General features: G+C 39.0%; 3 protein-coding genes across 3 annotated transcripts in view; all 3 read left to right on the forward strand.

The window, feature by feature from the left end:
* The window catches only part of HOXB9 (homeobox B9), a 4201-nt gene extending 249 nt beyond the window's left edge, over positions 1-3952 (forward strand). The window contains exons 1-2 of the mRNA XM_063963526.1: positions 1-352; positions 2902-3952. The exon at positions 1-352 is cut by the window's left edge and continues 249 nt beyond it. Of these exons, the coding sequence (XP_063819596.1) occupies positions 1-352; positions 2902-3137 (588 nt within the window). The 3' untranslated portion in view covers positions 3138-3952. The remainder of the gene's footprint in view (positions 353-2901) is intronic.
* Positions 3953-8560: 4608 nt separating this feature from the next.
* Positions 8561-10242, forward strand: HOXB8 (homeobox B8). The gene is made up of 2 exons (XM_063959600.1): positions 8561-9090; positions 9414-10242. Exons 1-2 carry the CDS (start codon positions 8670-8672, stop codon positions 9725-9727), a joined length of 735 nt encoding a protein of 244 aa, XP_063815670.1. The 5' UTR covers positions 8561-8669; the 3' UTR covers positions 9728-10242.
* A 1187-nt stretch (positions 10243-11429) lies between these two features.
* On the forward strand, positions 11430-14642 carry HOXB7 (homeobox B7). Its single transcript, XM_063959602.1, has 2 exons — positions 11430-11892; positions 13894-14642. Exons 1-2 carry the CDS (start codon positions 11493-11495, stop codon positions 14145-14147), a joined length of 654 nt encoding a protein of 217 aa, XP_063815672.1. The 5' UTR covers positions 11430-11492; the 3' UTR covers positions 14148-14642.
* The last annotated feature ends 3501 nt before the right edge of the window (positions 14643-18143 follow it).

Here is an 18143-nt window from a genome sequence, read left to right on the forward strand (position 1 = left end):
AGTTTCCAGCCCAAACCTCCCGTGTTCAGTGCGTCCTGGACCCCCCTGAACCCGCACAGCGCTTCTCCTCTGCCTCCTGTCTACCACCCTTACATCCAGCAGGGTGCTCCCACTTCAGAGACCAGGTACTTACGGGGCTGGCTGGAGCCGCTGCCAAGGGCAGAGACTGGACCAGGACAGGGCGCTGTAAAGGCTGAGCCGCTGCTGGGTCACCCTGGGGATCTGCAGAAATTGGGAACCCAAGAGTACAGTCTAGAGTCGCCTGCTGTAAGAGAGGAGGCTAATGAGAGGCCCACTTTCCAGGACAATAAACTGTGCGAAGGAAGCGAGGACAAAGACAGGCCACATCAAAGTAAGTTATACAGCCGAGGAAGTGACACACTGTAAGGCTAAATAGAGAGCCATAAAAGTCCCCCTGTACACAGCCAGGAAACCTCTCATCCTGACCCACCACACTCATCCACAAGCTGCACCCAGGCGCCCTATGATACACACAACAGCCAAACTATTCTGAAACAAAAAACAAGCCACATGTAAATAAATAAACCTACATCAGGGTGAGACACATTTTTCCCATTTCTGCTCAATACACAAAAACACGCACCAATGCAATTCTGCAGAATTGTTCACAGATATATAGCAGTAAAATGAACCACATATAACTATGCGCACAGCAACTTCCAAGCCTCATTCACTATGTGAAATATTCATTGGATCCTCTTGCTGCCAGCCTGTGCCATATACTGAGCAGCACATGCAGCATTAAAGTCTCCTCTTGTGCCGCTGTCATAAGGTCCTTGTTCACTGATCGCTATGGACACAACATATATCTGGTACAACCAGGTGAAATGATAGATAAACTCATCGAATGCTATTCCCAGCATATTAAAATGACAGTATTCATTTTATTACACTTGTTATTACACTGTACTCTCATATTAAGCCATAGGCAATGCAATGATCAGTAAAAGCACTTTAGCTTGATAAATGGAGGTATTATGAATGCAACTTAAACTACATTTTAACAAAAACGACATTTTGCTAAACTGGGCATAGATCCAGGACAAACTCGTCGACAAAAACTTGGATACAACTTATAAATGGGTATAAGATACAAATAAAGCGTGAAATGTGATGTCTGTGTGTGTACTGAACGCTTACAACTGTACACTGAAAACTTTATATACTTTACAAATGCCTATTGTTAGGCATGCCTAAACTGTTAGTTAAAAAAGCAGTTGAAACTATTATTATTATTATTATTATTTTTTATTACTACTGCTACTATTACTTCTCCTCCTACTACTACTACTACTACTACTACTACTACTACCGCCGCAGAAATCAGGATACATTTTAATATATTAACAATAGGCACACAAGTCAGCAGCACAATTAATTTAATTTATTGATATGAATCATGAAGCATTTTTTCTCTAAACAGACAGTATAAATAATTGAAAATGTAAATATTTAAACTGTCTTTTCTAAAATATAGTGCAATGCTGACAAAGAAACGCAAAGTGAAAAAAATATTTGCTGAAAATAAAATCACACCCAGATCTATTCAAATGCAACCGTATTAACTTGTATTAATTATTAACTAATTTAATTCTCTTTAATATTTAATCTTCCTGCAAATGATATGAAGTCAGATACAATGAAGGCGCAGTCTCTAGGCACAAAAGTTACACAGGGAGGAAGCAGCCTTTATATTCTGCCAGACAGACCAGGGAACAGAGAATTTCATGTATTTTTCATTAGCATACTTCTACTCTAGATCTTTAATCTCGCTCAAAAGAGATTTGTATTGTTCATGGTGGTCATTTCTTTGTTAAAAGCTCAAATTAAAGTCTACACACATTTAATGTAGTAATAATAATAATAATAATAATAATAATAATAATAATAATATACATTTTGTGAGGTCTCAAACTGTAAACACCAAAGAACTGGAATTGGTTTTATACAATTACTTTCGGTAAAATGACATACTTTCATAATTTACTGCTTTAGTAGGATAAAAAAAAAGACAATATACAATCTAGTGTTCATATTCACAGCACAGAGCTAAATAAAACATAGTATATCTACATTTATAGTGGATATATATGTATATTAAGTGTATACACATACTTTCATTGTAGGTATAGATGTATATGTGTGTGTTTCTTTGTATTACAGCATATTACATGTGCAAAGATTACTAGTGGTTATAGATGTATAAAGTATATTGTGTACTAATACATTTCTGTGTGTTATGTGTTGTGTTTGAATGCGTGTGAACACATTTATAGTGGTTATTGATGTCTGTGATATTGTGTATAGACACAGTTATAGTGGGCATGGATGTATATTAAATTAATTTTTGTTTGTATGTGTTAATACACGTGTGTGTGTGTGTGTGTGTGTGTGTGTGTGTGTGTGTGTGTGTGTGTGTGTGTGTGTGTGTGTGTGTGTGTATACATATACATATACACATAGTGGGCGAAAATGTATACTATATGTCCATGTACCCATTTATAGGAACTACGGTCGTATAGTCGTATGTATTGTGCAGTAAGAAAACAGAATGCAGTAGCTAAAGACATATACTGTGTGTGTGTATGTGTATTAAACGAACACACACACACACACACACACACACACACACACACACACACACATTATAGATAGATGTATAACATAAACACAACATGTATATATATATATATATATATATATATAATAAATACATACATACATACATACATACATACATACATACATACATACACATACACGCAACACGCCTTTATGCTAAATGTCGTTATCTATTTCCATATTTGGTTTAGTGAGTGGGGCGAGAGTGTCATTTCTGCTATTACAATACACATAACTTATTGAATGTTTCATTTGCAGCTAACCCATCTGCTAACTGGTTGCACGCCAGATCCTCCAGGAAGAAGAGATGTCCTTACACCAAATTCCAGACCCTGGAGCTGGAGAAGGAGTTTCTGTTTAACATGTACCTGACCAGGGACAGGAGACACGAGGTGGCCAGGCTACTTAACCTGAGCGAAAGACAGGTGAAAATCTGGTTTCAGAACCGACGGATGAAAATGAAGAAGTTGAACAAGGAACAGGGGAAAGATTAGCCCATGACTTCCCCACAATGCACCTGCTCCCTATTTATGATACACTGACACAATTAAACTTGCATAGGACTTACTCATCTCTCTTTGCATGACATATAAAGACTGTTGTAATATTGCCAGCTAGTGTTCCAACAGACACCTTTAATGTGATTTTCTGTGTTAAATGTCCACAAGGAATCTATAACTGTCCATCTGTAGACAGAGGATACTGTATGTGACCTACTTGAATGTAGAGGTCTAAACACGGGTGCTAGTATGTATATGATTTCACATCCAACAAGAAAGCAGACAGTGAATTATATAATGTATCCTCATACCATCCATCAGCATTATCATGAAGAGGTATATATAAAATATATATATTTAATATACACTTCCTCTATTAAACGCTTTACCAGCAAACCCAATTTTTATACTGAGCCAGAATACTGCGCCTGACAGCACACTGGATGTCCTCAATTTGTTAAAATAGTTTTTTAGAAAAACCGAATTGTAAAAAGAAAAAAAAAAGTATAAAAAATGTGTTTTTGTTTGGTTTGTTTTTTGTTGTTTTGTTTTTTTTAGGAAGAAAATAGGTAAATAAAGACGGTGAATTTGTCCCTAGAATTAGCTATTTCTAATTTATTGTGAAATAACGTTTTTACGAGATATAGGTTTTGCTTTTCCTGTGCCAAGTAAAGTATTTGTATATTTTCTATGTTGGAAAACTCCTATACTTGAAAGTTTTGTGTTTGTGTGTAAATATATATATATAAATGAATGTAGTGTTTGGATGGAATTATCCTGTCTTTTTGAAACTGTTTACAACGGGGATGTAAAGTACCAGTTCACCTTGTGTAATTTACAAGCATTTATTAAACTAGTGACATGATTATTACTCATCCTTTGTGACGTCATTGACTTTATTGTAACATGATTTCCTCTAAGGTTCCTGCACATTGCGATAAAATATATGCTGGGTATTTTTATTCTATGTATACACCAACGTAATGTACACACCACATTTTATTTAGAACTACACTGAATTTAAGGAGACAAGTATTATAGTAATAATGACGTTAGGATGGGAACATATTAACATCAACATATTAACTTGGATTTTTTTTTATTTTATTTTTGCTAAATAAATCGTGAATTATTTAGAGGTGAATATGACTACAATAGAGGGTGTGTAGTGAAGGTTCCATTGTGTGTAAACACACAAACTGATTTATAGAACCTCGGTCTCAGGCGACTCTAGATTTCTCCTGTCAGGTTAGCACCAGTCACCACTCTCCTTTTAATATTTTATTTTCCAACGACATCAATTGATAAATAATAGAATTTTTTACCACTCTAGAAAACCCTGCCTGATATGGGAGCCTGTAAGAGGGTTACTGGTATGCTGTCAGAGTTTGACTATGCTGATCTCCCTCTTTTTTGAAAGTCTATTTGCATAATTCTTTGGGAAAACAAAGAGGGATGATGGGCTTAAAAAGCAACTGCTGGTGATAAAAAGAAAATTCCGTTTAGTGCTCTGTCATAAAAGAATATAACGGCTGTAAAAGTTTATAGGCAGAGAAGTGAGGAGACTGAGGAAGTTTCCTGGCTAGGGAGGCTTGGGACTGAGTACTACATGTAAATACCTTTCAACAGCTCAGACAAAATATATGATGAGCGAGAGGGAAGCTGGGAATTTCTGGAGCTTTTTTTCTCCTTTTCAGAAGCCTTGGGAACTCCTCTCTGGGGTTTAATGTCTTTTGTTCTTCTTTTCTCAGCAAGTCCTGGCTGCAAAAATTCAAGCCATAAACTTTCAAACAAGAGAATTCTGGCGAGACGTCTGAAATTGTGTTTTCTTTATCAGCTTCTAACCAAAGATTTCCAGGCTACCACCCAGGACAGCCCAACTACTCTGTCCTCACACTGAGCACCAGATTCCTTACGCATGAACTATTCTTCTACGTGTCACTCATATCTAATATTCTAGTATGAAAACTTCCTTCCGAACAACTATTATAGACATAAACACTACTACATGCAGATTTGTTTTAATAAAACAAAAAGTTTTGCCAATACAGTAGTTTCCAATGATTGACTCACGTTATTCATATATATGCACGCTAGGTGGCGCTCTTGTTCTATGATTTTAACTTAAACCCTTATTAGTCACAAAGTGAAGTGCTTTAAAAATTGCACTAAACCTACCCCCTTTTTTTTTTTTACATAAAAAGTGCTATTTTTTTTCTTCCAAAAGGCTTTATATCTGCTTATCGTCATAAGAAATAAAACATGAAAACAAAATATCTTCCAAATGTGACTTTAGTAGATAATTCAGCTTTATTGCACTGTAAAACGTTTTAACAATCAGTAAATTAGTGAACAATAGCACAGGGGGAAGATTAGTGCAGTAAGGATTGCTATAGTACCGTTTTAGACATATTCTTCCCTGTAGATTGCAGAGTGATATTCAAATAAACTTTAATTATATTGCGTTTTCAAACAGGACCTGGTGCACTTGAGTCAGTGCCCATTTCTGGACATCATTGTGAGGGAGACTGGGAACTGGGTCAACCACTTCATCAAGTTGTAATCGCATAAAATATATATGACATTCCAGAAGTGCAATCTTTACATGAGATCCTAATTAGCATGATTATGTGGAAAAATGTTGAACATTAAATGGCAGACCAGAGCTTTGTGTTGCTTAATTTCCCATAGTAAGATAATGTTATAATAACCTTTAAATATGCAGGGCATATTTTCCCATAATCCTTAAATGAATTGAAGGATCCATTTCATTTGTAGTACAGAGGACTCTGGAGGATCTTCGCACCGTTACCCCAGCTGAGAGTCAGACACCTCTACAGATGCTGCTATACAGCTGCGTGTGTGTGTGTGTGTGTGTGTGTGTGTGTGTGTGTGTGTGTGTGTGTGTGTGTGTGTGTGTGTGTGTGTGTGTGTGTGTGTGTGTGTGTGTGTGTGTGTGTGTGTGGCCTCAGGTCTATCCTCCTTACATCGCAGGTGGATTTATCCCCCTCTCAACTGACGTCTTTTGTAATGTAAGCCTTGAATACCTTCCCACAATCATCTTAGTGAAATATGATATAGATATATATATATATATATATATATATATATATATGTAGTTGCACTGAATGTTTTGTAAACTTATTCACCAATGTTTCCCAACCTCGGTCCTCAGAGCACACTATCAGTCCAGGTTTTAATGATGTCCATGCTTGAACACAGGTGACTAGATCAAAACCACTGAGTTACTAATTAAGTCACCTGTGCTAAGGTTTGGCTGTGTTTAAAACCTGGATTGTTATTAGTGTGCCTTGAGAACCGAGGTTGGGAGAACCTGTTGTACACAATAATATTTGGTGTCCTGTCCTCTCTCTCTATTTATGCGTTTTTTAGTTTATGTGTACATACCAGTTTCTAACGACCTGATATAAGTGACGAATAAACACAGACAAAAATTAAAATATTTTTTTCAGTCTTGCACGATTAATATTTATTACCAACATGTTGGTTAATCGTGTCAAAGTTACATAACAGTGTGAAGCATTCTGTCGGAATGCTAGTGTTTCCCAATACACGAATTTATGTGTCACAGGTGAGTTCAGCATGGGTCTATACAGGAGGACAGTACCAGGTACATATGGGAGCTGTATTTTCTCTTATTGAGATTTGGCATCTGAGAGAAGTTATAATTGTATTTTGATGCTGAATCCAAGAGATAAGCCACAAGTATAGGTATGAGTATTAAGAGATAGATGTATAGATAGATAGATAGATAGATAGATAGATAGATAGATAGATAGATAGATAGATAGATAGATAGATAGATAGATAGATAGATAGATAGATAATTGGTTGATTGGTTGATTGATTGATTGATTGATTGATTGATTGATAGATATTTGTACAAATATTTGAGCTGTAATCTATAAATATTTTCTGATATGTATTTATGTAACATTAGATAAATCCTACAGTACCTACAGTTACAAATGAATGTGTTCAAGACATATGAACTTACTCTCTAAAGTGCACCTGAAATAATACCCATTAGCCTACAGCGTACTCGATTTTTCAAAATACTTGATAGAGTTTATACATTGCAGTGTCTAATGTACATAGATGAGACACCAACAGCAATGGCAGCGCAGTACACTAAACAAACAATAAACTATGTTGGCTTTGAAGTGGTTTATTAGAGCAGGATGGACGTGTGTGTGTGTGTGTGTGTGTGTGTGTGTGTGTGTGTGTGTGTGTGTGTGTGTGTGTGTTTCTATGATCGCTCGCAGATGTGGAGATTAGGGTTTGCAGGGTCTGGGGGGGTATCACAGAGACACAGGCAGGGGCAGAGGCCAGTACTTGGGTACCGCTTACTGCCCTGTTCTTTTCAGCTGTTCCTGCCGTGTATTTGCAATAAGACACATGCTTGAGGGGATAAAAGGAACAAAAACACCAAGGAAAAAAAAGTGTTATTCTGAAAACAATAATGATTTTAATTCAGTATTGACACTTGCAGCATCTTGCAATAATGTGCAAAGTTCCAATCGAAGCTGCTATTTTATCTCAGTAATGGAAGAGACTCGTAAACTCCTAACGCTTTTTATATTCTGCGGCATAAACAACATCAACATCTTGGCTTTATAGCCTTTTATAGTTTGCTAAACAGTTTACAGGCTTTTTGGGGGGCGATTACAAACGCAATTCCTTACGTGAGAACAGTTAAACCTTATCAATAATAGGGGAATTGATCATTAAAATGTTAAATATGACTGGCTCGTTTGTTTTAAAATATGTTTAGGCTAAGAAACTGTATGATTTGATAACTTGTATTAAAATACCAATTACATTTATTGGACCTCTAAAAACTAGTAGCAATTAAATCGTGTACTTTTACAGTTTTCTAAACCGACCCTGACATTTAAAAAGGCTAAAACTGCCTCGTTAAAATTTCCAAATTAACGACTAAATGTCCCTCTCTTTAATTTTCAGCACTCCCCAAAAATCAATCTTTGGGGTGGGCTAGGTATGTGATTTGTTGTGAAGAGAGATATCTCATTAGTGGAGGTAGTTAAACATATTTAATCCGTATATTCTCTCACTCTCTCTCTCTCCACCTCTCCCCCTCTCTGCTGCCTCTGCCCCTCTCCCAATCCTGCGCGCAGTCCGTGTGGAGCGTAAGAAGCCAATAGGAGGAGGCGCTGGTAATAGATGCAAATGTTCGTGAAAAGACGCTGCAAAATATGAAACAAGTCATTTGCTGCGAAGTAAATCACAGAAACTGTTTATGAACTGGCAATCCCTTCTTGGAAATGTAAAGCGAGAAGTCTTTTTAAGTGGTATTTTTTTTTTTTTTTTAGAAAAAAAAAAAACAACCCCCCCGAAAAAAAAAAAAAACAGAAAAAAAACAAGGGATGCAATATTATCCAGGCATAGACTTTTGATTGTATCTTTCTTTTATATTCCTGGAAATCACAGACACACCAGCCAGGATCTTTTTGCTTCTTCTCTCCTGCCTGTAAAATAATTAAAATGAGCTCCTATTTTGTCAATTCACTCTTCTCCAAATACAAAACAGGAGAGTCTTTGCGTCCCAATTATTATGATTGTGGCTTTGCCCAGGATCTAGGCGGCAGACCCACAGTTGTGTATGGACCTAGTGCTGGGGGTACCTTCCAGCACGCTACCCAAATTCAGGAGTTTTACCACGGAACGTCCTCCTTGTCCTCTCCCCCTTACCAGCAGAACCCTTGCGCCGTGACCTGTCATGGGGACCCCAGCAGCTTCTATGGATACGACCCTTTGCAAAGACAGAGCCTGTTCAGCAGCCAGGACTCGGACCTAGTACAATACACCGACTGCAAGTTGGCCTCGGCCGGCCTGGGGGAAGAGGCAGAGAGCTCTGAGCAGAGTCCCTCACCCACACAGCTCTTTCCATGGATGAGACCACAAGGTGAGCACTAGTAGGACAGCAAACCATAACGTGACCTACTGTACTAAACACTTTTTTTTTTTTTACTGTTTTATGGGGGCTAAACTTGTGCACTTGTAAATTGCTTTATAGTTTAATTGCCCGGATGGAGGTTTGCTTTTTTTACTGCTGGACACTTCCCAGACTATTACACCCCCGTTTCCCAACCCTTTGTACTGTGCATGCCTTAGCTTTTTATTTATTTTCTTTTTGATGGTTTTTTACTGTATGCATGTCTCTTTGTACTTTGTGCATCTGCCAGTCGTGATTCCAGCCCCTCATTCTTGCCCTCTTCTCCTCCTCAGCAGCCGCCGGACGCAGGAGAGGCAGACAGACCTACAGTCGCTACCAGACCTTGGAGCTGGAGAAAGAATTTCTTTTCAACCCGTACCTGACGCGCAAGCGGCGGATTGAGGTCTCCCACGCCTTGGGACTTACTGAGAGACAGGTCAAAATTTGGTTCCAAAACAGGAGGATGAAATGGAAAAAGGAAAACAACAAGGATAAGTTCCCCAGCAGCAAGTGCGAGCAGGAGGAGCTGGAGAAACAGAAAATGGAGAGATCACAAGACACTGAGGAGGTGCTGGATGGACAAAAGAGTGAGAAAAGCCTGGACTAAATGCCATTTATTAAGCTACTCTCCAGCTCTTTCCAATCTTCGTCCCGTGTTCCTGGAGGGATACAGAGGGACACAATGTTGCTGTAAACGGTGTAGCTGTAAATCCCCTCTCTGTAACTCATCCTATTTGATACATAAATAACCAGTTCCCATCAGACAAGAAACCTGCTGTCTTCCTACCCTTTGGGGGTGATGAAGGAAATGACTTTCTAGTGTTTGTGTATAACGCAATAGCTTTTGTGGATCATAACTTGGGTTGTTTTGTTTGGGGAAGGTTTGCTATAGAAGTTTTGTGTGCACTATTTCTCTTTGTGGTTTACTGTATTTCTTTATATATATATTATAAAAAGAACAGACCAACAACATGAAACTGCCTAATTCAGCTGTAGACCCCTCGCTCACACACTGCTAGTTCCCCCCTCGTTTTGTCCCTGCACCCCGTATTTCCAGTGTGTGCGGGGATGTAGTTAGCATGCGCCGAGTGAAAGCCACTTGTGATTTTAGGGTTACTGTGAACAGACTGTAAATGTGAATTCTTTTCATTGGGGGTGGGGGGTAGGGGTGGGGGTGTAATTCTATATTTTATGGTTCTGCACACTTTTTGTCCTATTGTCTAAACATGGAACGGCGGAAGAAGGAGTTACAATAAAGTTTACAAGAGGGAACCGTGACATCATGCGTTTTGATGCTTCACTTCCTCCAGGGTGACCTGGCTGGAAAGTAGAAATAAAAGTTATCATACTGTACATACCTCCACTGAGTGAGTCCTCTTGTATACAGAAGAGCGCTGTGCTTACTTAGAGGGTCGGGAGAGTAACATGGGGGGTTCTCCAAGGACTAGCCACCGGGTGCATGTATTAATGCTCATGGGTGAGGTGTTCAGGTAACCCCAATTCTGTCTGTATGTGTAAATGTCTGCACTGTCTATGTATCCAGTATCGCCAGTTTGTTATATGGGACCTCCTTCGCTCTTTGCTTTGTATTGCAATACTGGTCCTTCTGATATGAGAAATGGTGAACTAAATGTGAGTGTGAGTGATGAGTACGGACTCAGCACGTTGGTGGGGCACATACATAAAGTTTACACCGTGTCCTACACTGGCTCATGACTCTAGAACATAATTGCGCTCATACAATAGACTGGATGATCACTGGCAAGTGCAATCTGAGTAGCCATCCCCATAATAGCAATAACATGCAACCACAGCTAAGAGGCACAATTCTTTCTTCTCTAGGTGCTTTCGGTCTTTTTGTGGTTTATCTGCAGGTCCAGTCTGAGAAGCATTACGCAGTATCCATTAATAACTATGGCACAGATCGCGTATTCTCACAGAGCGCAGACAGAAGCGTTACAGCAAAATCAATACAAAAATAAATAGGATTCAGTTGTTCTGCCTATGAAGTGAGCGTGAGATAGGGTTTTATCTGCAAGCCTTTTTGTCTCATTTGAAACAGATTACAGCTTACTTATCGACTACATTGCAATTTCACTTTATAACATAGATCTTAGAGGGTTAGAGCACATCAAATATTTATCATATTTTATAAATCCAGCAGTACAACAATTTTTTTCCACATTACAAGAGCTGTGGGAAGCACAGGCTGGATTGGATGGTGGAAAATCACGTGTGTGTGAGTCACATGGTCAGGGAGGAAAAAGGGGGTCCTTTTTGGTGTAAATCTGGACTCTAATTCTGTAATATATCACGGTACCTCGTAAAACCGACACTAAAACGTCCTGGCCTACAAATCATCCGGCCAAATTATGAGTTCATTGTATTATGCGAATGCTTTATTCTCCAAATATCAAACTGCAAGTTCTGTGTTCCCATCCGGAGTGTTCCCAGAGCAAACTTCGTGCGCCTTTGCTTCCAATGCCCAGCGCACGGGCTATGGCTCAGGTACCGGGGCGTCCTTCCCTGGATCCATGGCCGGGATATACAGCAACGGGAGCAGCATGCACCCCCAGGCACCGGCCCTGTACCCCCCCAGCTACGGGCTGGAAGCTGCCTCCTTTAACATGCACTGTTCCCCGTTTGAGCAGAACCTCTCCCTAATGTGCTCCAGTGATTCTTCCAAGCAGAGCTGCACAAAGACGGAGCAGAGGGACTCTGAGCTGCAGAATGAGAGCAACTTCCGAATCTACCCCTGGATGAGAAGCACAGGTAAGAGAGGGGGAGGGCAGGGAACCTCAGGGATCAGTGCAGATCATTACATGGCGCCTGGGATTCATCCCACTCTCTCAATGGCGTTTTACTTCTAGAGGACTCACTGTACACAGTGGCTGGCATCGCTGGGACACTGGACCAGTCCCCAGGCAGAATTAGTGGCTTTTGTACGGTTCATAGAAGTAGATAAGCACAAGGCTTCCCATTGATCCGGAGACCTCCAGTAGCATAATGCCGGCTAGAGATTCAGAGGCATGGATCTTTTCATCTGATATTTACAGAGAATGGGGAAGTTTACAAGCAAAACAAGCATGCTCCATAAAACCTCTGCTAAGCAGCTATGCAAATAGGAGCCAGAGATGATACACGGCGCAGCAATGCTCTGTATTTATTGTGAGGTGTCAGCACAGTGAATGTGCAATAAGTGGCTGACAAAAGAGAATTAGATTCCTACAATTCATTGCATGAATTAAACTGAAATAGATGAACATAACTCGCAGGGTGATGTGTTCATGTTATAAAGGTCCATATCTATCTATCTATCTATCTATCTATCTATCTATCTATCTATCTATCTATCTATCTATCCTTTCTCTCTCTACACACACACACACACACACACACACACACACACACACACACACACACACACACACACACACACACACACACATATCTCAGATTTAGAAGAATATTTTGCATTTCCTTTCTACTTTTATATATGATTAGTGAAACTTTTCCAGCAAGGGATGGTTAATGCAAGCTGTAAAGCTGTAACTATTGTGTTTGTAGGTCGGAGAGCAGAACATGTCCGGTAACTCATTTATTTTGGTCGAAGCACTCAATAGGCAACGTATAGAATTATTGGCTTCTAGAACTGCACAGAATAATTTTACTTTGAGAACGGTTTTGGTGCCATTTGCAGCAGTGCTGAGTGCAGTGTGACTATCACGCCGAATGTATGAATGTTTTTGTCACAGTCAATAAAGGAAATGCCTGTCCTGATTCCACATACCGTAGCCACCGTGCGTTAGCTAGATATACAGCATAGTAACCTAATGGGGAGCTTGTTCCCGACTGGGTGAGCCACAAGTATAGATGGGACTTTTCAGAGATTTTCTGAGATGTGAACATTTGGAGCAGGTTATCACCCCTTGAACCCCCCCCCCCCCCCCTCCCCCTACCCCCATCCCAGTCCAGTAACACTGAACAAATATTAATGTAGCAATTCGTCAGAGTGGATATTACCCGACCACAATCACGTGTCCTACATATAAAGATATGTTTTTTTACTCTGCGCTGTCTGATCCTAGGTGAGACAATAGTTTGTGTAGATAATGCAAAGTACAAATATATGTTTATAGTTTGGCTTATGCCTATTGGTTTGACTGTGGGTATCCGTACAGAATGAAATATAAATGAACTAATGGTCTACAAGCACCCCACAGATGAACATATCTGATTACTGAAGCCCCCCATAGATAAACTCTAAAATACCTATCTACTTATTAATTATTTGCTCAGTTCCCCACAGTCCTACCCAATCCCCCGCAGAACTACTTATCTCATCTCATAACCCCATAGAACCGCGTAAGGAAGTGTACAATATTCCATACGGGTGACTGAATGCACAGCTGTACATTCTATGTTACTGATGGCCTCCAGCTAGGCGAATAGTGGCGGCCTAGTACTTCTGCAAAGCTGCAGTGTGTGTGACTACCCCTGGTGTGGATAGAGGTCTGTACGTATAGGTGCACCACACATGTACAATGCTCCCTATCTAAGGGTATATCTTATATTAATATATCATATATTACTGTATCAGAGCTGTGAGCGAATTCATGTGAGTCGAGAGTTATATTAAAGCAAATCATGTTGAGAACTAGAGCTACATTACAAGCACATCATTACACAGCACCTCCTGTCGTATCCGATATCAGAGAACCTCATATCAATATCAGAGTAAATTGTATTGACTCTAGCATGTTTCTATCTCAGGCACAGACAGGAAACGGGGCCGACAGACCTATACACGGTACCAGACCCTAGAACTGGAGAAGGAGTTTCACTACAATCGCTACCTGACGCGGCGGAGGCGCATAGAAATCGCACACGCTCTCTGCTTGACCGAAAGACAGATCAAAATCTGGTTCCAAAACCGAAGGATGAAGTGGAAAAAAGAAAATAAAGCCTCCAGCCCCTCCTCAAACAGCCAGGAAAAGCCGGAGACTGAGGAAGAGGAAGAGGAGTAACCAGACCCCTCAATAGACTGGTGACCTCCCCACAAGATCCACTGGCTCTCTGGATCCTCTCATACTACCTAGTTCCCTTTTCTACTATAGGTTTAGCTACCTACCCTAATGTGGAGACAGAATAGATTCATTTCCATGTGACTTGATTTAGCACAATTATTTGCAGATTCCACTAAGTTCTCAGAGACTTCAGTACAGAGACCCTGATAAACAGTATTGTGACTGTATTTAGCTCGTCTGATATAACTGTGAAGGGAAATCCCGCTTGTTTGTGTAGGACTGTGTTTTGTTCTTATCTAATAATGTTCTGTGGTTTATCGTCACAAAACTGTCATGACCTAGAAATAAATAAATAAATAACTTAATTAGTAAATAAATGAAATAGTTGTTTTATATTTGCCCCTAAATTTCCCTCTAATTTTGTTGTCATGTAATATGTACGTGTGTGTGCAAAAATATGTGGTGTATTAATAATTTTAATATAATTTAATCAATAGTCTGTTTTTCTCATATGTTTGAAATGCTCTGATCTGGTGTTATTTCCAACGAATAAAATGAGAATTGCTGGAAATTACATTATATGTCTCTACAAATCATTTGTCCTAGTAATAGGGTATATATATACACACACACACACACGCATATATATACATATACACACACACACACACACACACACACACACACACACACACACACACACACACACACACAGTTACTAAGAGAGAGCGGTGTTCTCGGCATGTGTGTGTGTATGTATATATATATATATATATATAGGGATATTCAAATGCTTGAAAAGTCAGTTGGGAGTCTGTCTTTTCCAATCTAATAGACAGGAAAAAACAGACACCTAACCGACTTTTCAAACATTTGAATTCCACCCAAAGATAGATATAGTTTTATATATATATATATATATATATATATATATATATATACACACACACACACACACACACACACACACACACACACACACACACACACACACACACACAAAACAATAGTTATCTATGAAGGAAATTTACCGGCAAAAGTGTACGTACATAGCACACGTACTTTTTTAATTTTTCTATGGCCGGCTGAAAATGACTGTCAATTATAGGCTTACAAATATATATTAGTTTTATTTCTCAATTCTCCAGTGCAACAGCCTTCATTGAAATACAGTGTTTGAAGTTAATTTCTGAGAAAAAGTACTGAATAAAATCTTAGTTTGTGTTTAAATAGCCCAGGGTAAAATATATATTGCGAGAAAAGAAAGAAAGAAAGAAAGAAAGAAAGAAAGAAAGAAAGAAAGAAAGAAAGAAAGGAAAAGGAAATAAATTTTCAGAATCGCTCACACTGACCATGTACTGTATAAAGAGTCTAAAATTTCCAAAATAATAAAATGAAATATGATTACTCACAGGGATCTGTGTGAGCAGAGAAAGAATATCTCACCACACGAGAAATATTTTTATTTATTAATTTGTGTTTTCATAAACGCTTCCAAATTGCGATGAGCATAACGTTGGTGGTGTTTCTGCGATATACCATACATTGCTGCGCTGCACTGCGGCATACTAGTCATAATAAAGCAAATGCAGCGTGTGTGAACGTATATATATATATATATATATATATATACATACACACACATAAATACATCCGTTCATACACACATGTATAGTTAGTGATTACAGACACAGACTTTCACCTGGTATTGTCATTTGTAAACTCAAGCAGCGGACTGCAAAAGAAAAAAAATCTGCCTCTTGTTCAGACAAATATGACTCCGAGAACTGCAATATTCTCCTTTTAGAGAAAAAATGGCGGCGGAGAAAGGGCTGCACTTAAAGCAGTCATGAAGAAATGCAATAAATTCCTTGTTGTTTTATGAAAATTTACAACTTTGTGTTAGAAGTTTATGAGTGGCTGGGTCCTGGGATTGGCCAGGGCCGGTCATGTGGACCTGTAGCCGTGAACATGAACTTTTATCATTTCCCATGTGGTTATATTGCACCAGTCTTTCGGCCACCGCACCTTGGGTAGGATCAGTGTCTCCTCCAGGGCTCCTGTCTCCTGTCCTGTGTGTAGGGATAAGTGATCTTTGTGATGGGAAGGAGCACATTCACAACCATGCTGAAGAGTGCAGGAGGAAGATGGAGGAGAATGAAGGAGGAGAGTGAAGAGCTGCAAGATTACAACAGCATTTCTCACACAGGGAACTTGCTTCATTTGCAGACAAATGACAAGAATCTAAAAGCAATCACAAACAAGAAACTGAACTCATCTTGGGTCGATTCAGAGGCTAAAAAAAGACGCACCTGCCATGTAAAGGTAAGGAAAGCATTCGTTATACCCAGTCACACAGATGCCATGTACACCATACCTGCTGACTGACCTGACACAGCAACAGATTATTACAGGAATACCTGGAGTGCATAGCATCTTACACACACACACACACACACACACACACACACACACACACACACACACACACACACATTGCGTATGTATATGTGTGTGTGTGTGTGTGTGTGTGTGTGTGTGTGTGTGTGAGAGAGAGAGAGAATTGATGCTGTTTAATATGTGTGTGTGTGTGTGTGTGTGTGTGTGTGTGTGTGTGTGTGTGTGTGTGTGTGTGTGTGTGTGTGTGTGTGTATATAGATGGATCGATTATAAATAGAATAATAGAATGCAAGATAGGTAAAATGATTGTTATCAGATGAATATGTTTGAGCAGGCAAATGCTTTGTAGTATTAATGATAAATCAGTCTCCATACTGTAGCCATTGCTGTAACGTGATCTGAATACACGAGTTGTGAGCAATTGCGCAGTTTACAGCACAGCTAGTATTTTATACAGTTACTGGTACATAGCAAAGGAGAAGTACTCGGTTCCAAAGCACACATTAGCAGATATATGCTGGGTGTGTGGCGATATAAATATATACGTTTGTGTGGTTACTTGAAATTATATTCGATTTGTTGTTGGGTGTCTATATATTCGTCCTTCATACAGACAAGCACACACACATATATATATATATATATGTCTATCTGTCTATCTATCTATCTATCTATCTATCTATCTATCTATCTATCTATCTATCTATCTATCCATCCATCTATGAATGTGTGTGTGTGTGTGTGTGTGTGTGTGTGTGTGTGTGTGTGTGTGTGTGTGTGTGTGTGTGTGTGTGTGTGTGTATAGCTATAAAACTAATTTTGAAGCTCTCACTCACTGATCTATTCATTAGTGTATTATTGTGTTTCTTTCAGTTTCATTGAATGAATCTGCACATCAGAATTATTAATTAGTGTAAGTTACATTTAAGTAAAATGTTTCCTAATATCCATTTGTGGATTCTGTTTTACTTGATGCAATTATGAAGTAATTTGTTTATTGTGGCCAGTGTGTTAATTTGTAGTAAATTGGGTTACTGATCAGTATTCCAAGCACATATCGCTATTTCTCTACCTTGCTTCCATTGGGTTTTGTAGAAAAGCTTGGGTGTTGCAGAATTTAGTGAAAACATATGATCTGCCGCCATCTACCGCCAGACTACTGTAATTACATGTGTGATTGGGCGCAGTATGGTGGAACCATTGCAAATCAAATTAAATCTTTGGTTTAATAGAATTTATTATATATGTGCGTGTGTATGTGTATATATATATATATATATATATATATATATATATATATATATATAAAACAGTAAACGAACAATCCTTAATTGCTCTTTATAAGCCATTGTAGATTTTGAGTGTAGACTCTTCTGCAGCACTTTGTACTCCTTTATGGCGAATGCAGTGGCGTAATTTAAAATTTTCTTCCTGTAAAAAAATCTAAGGCATAAGAGAGGGGAGAGAGAGAAAGAGAGAGAGCGAGAGAAAGAGAGGGGGGGGAGAGAGAGAGAGAGAGAGAGAGAGAGAGAGAGAGAGAGAGAGAGAGAGAGAGAGAGAGAAGGGTTGGAGGTGGTAATAGATATAAAGATTAAG

This window comes from Pseudophryne corroboree, chromosome 3 (genome assembly GCF_028390025.1).
Source record: "Pseudophryne corroboree isolate aPseCor3 chromosome 3, aPseCor3.hap2, whole genome shotgun sequence".
In the NCBI taxonomy this organism is placed as follows: Eukaryota; Metazoa; Chordata; class Amphibia; order Anura; family Myobatrachidae; genus Pseudophryne; species Pseudophryne corroboree.

Bases quoted from the DNA above. Each gene is read 5' to 3' on its own strand.
- HOXB8 (XM_063959600.1), top strand. From the start codon at position 8,670: ATGAGCTCCTATTTTGTCAATTCACTCTTCTCCAAATACAAAACAGGA. The intron at 9,091-9,413 runs GTGAGCACTAGT...TCTCCTCCTCAG, and splicing joins TCCATGGATGAGACCACAAG to CAGCCGCCGGACGCAGGAGA.
- HOXB7 (XM_063959602.1), top strand. From the start codon at position 11,493: ATGAGTTCATTGTATTATGCGAATGCTTTATTCTCCAAATATCAAACT. The intron at 11,893-13,893 runs GTAAGAGAGGGG...TTTCTATCTCAG, and splicing joins CCCCTGGATGAGAAGCACAG to GCACAGACAGGAAACGGGGC.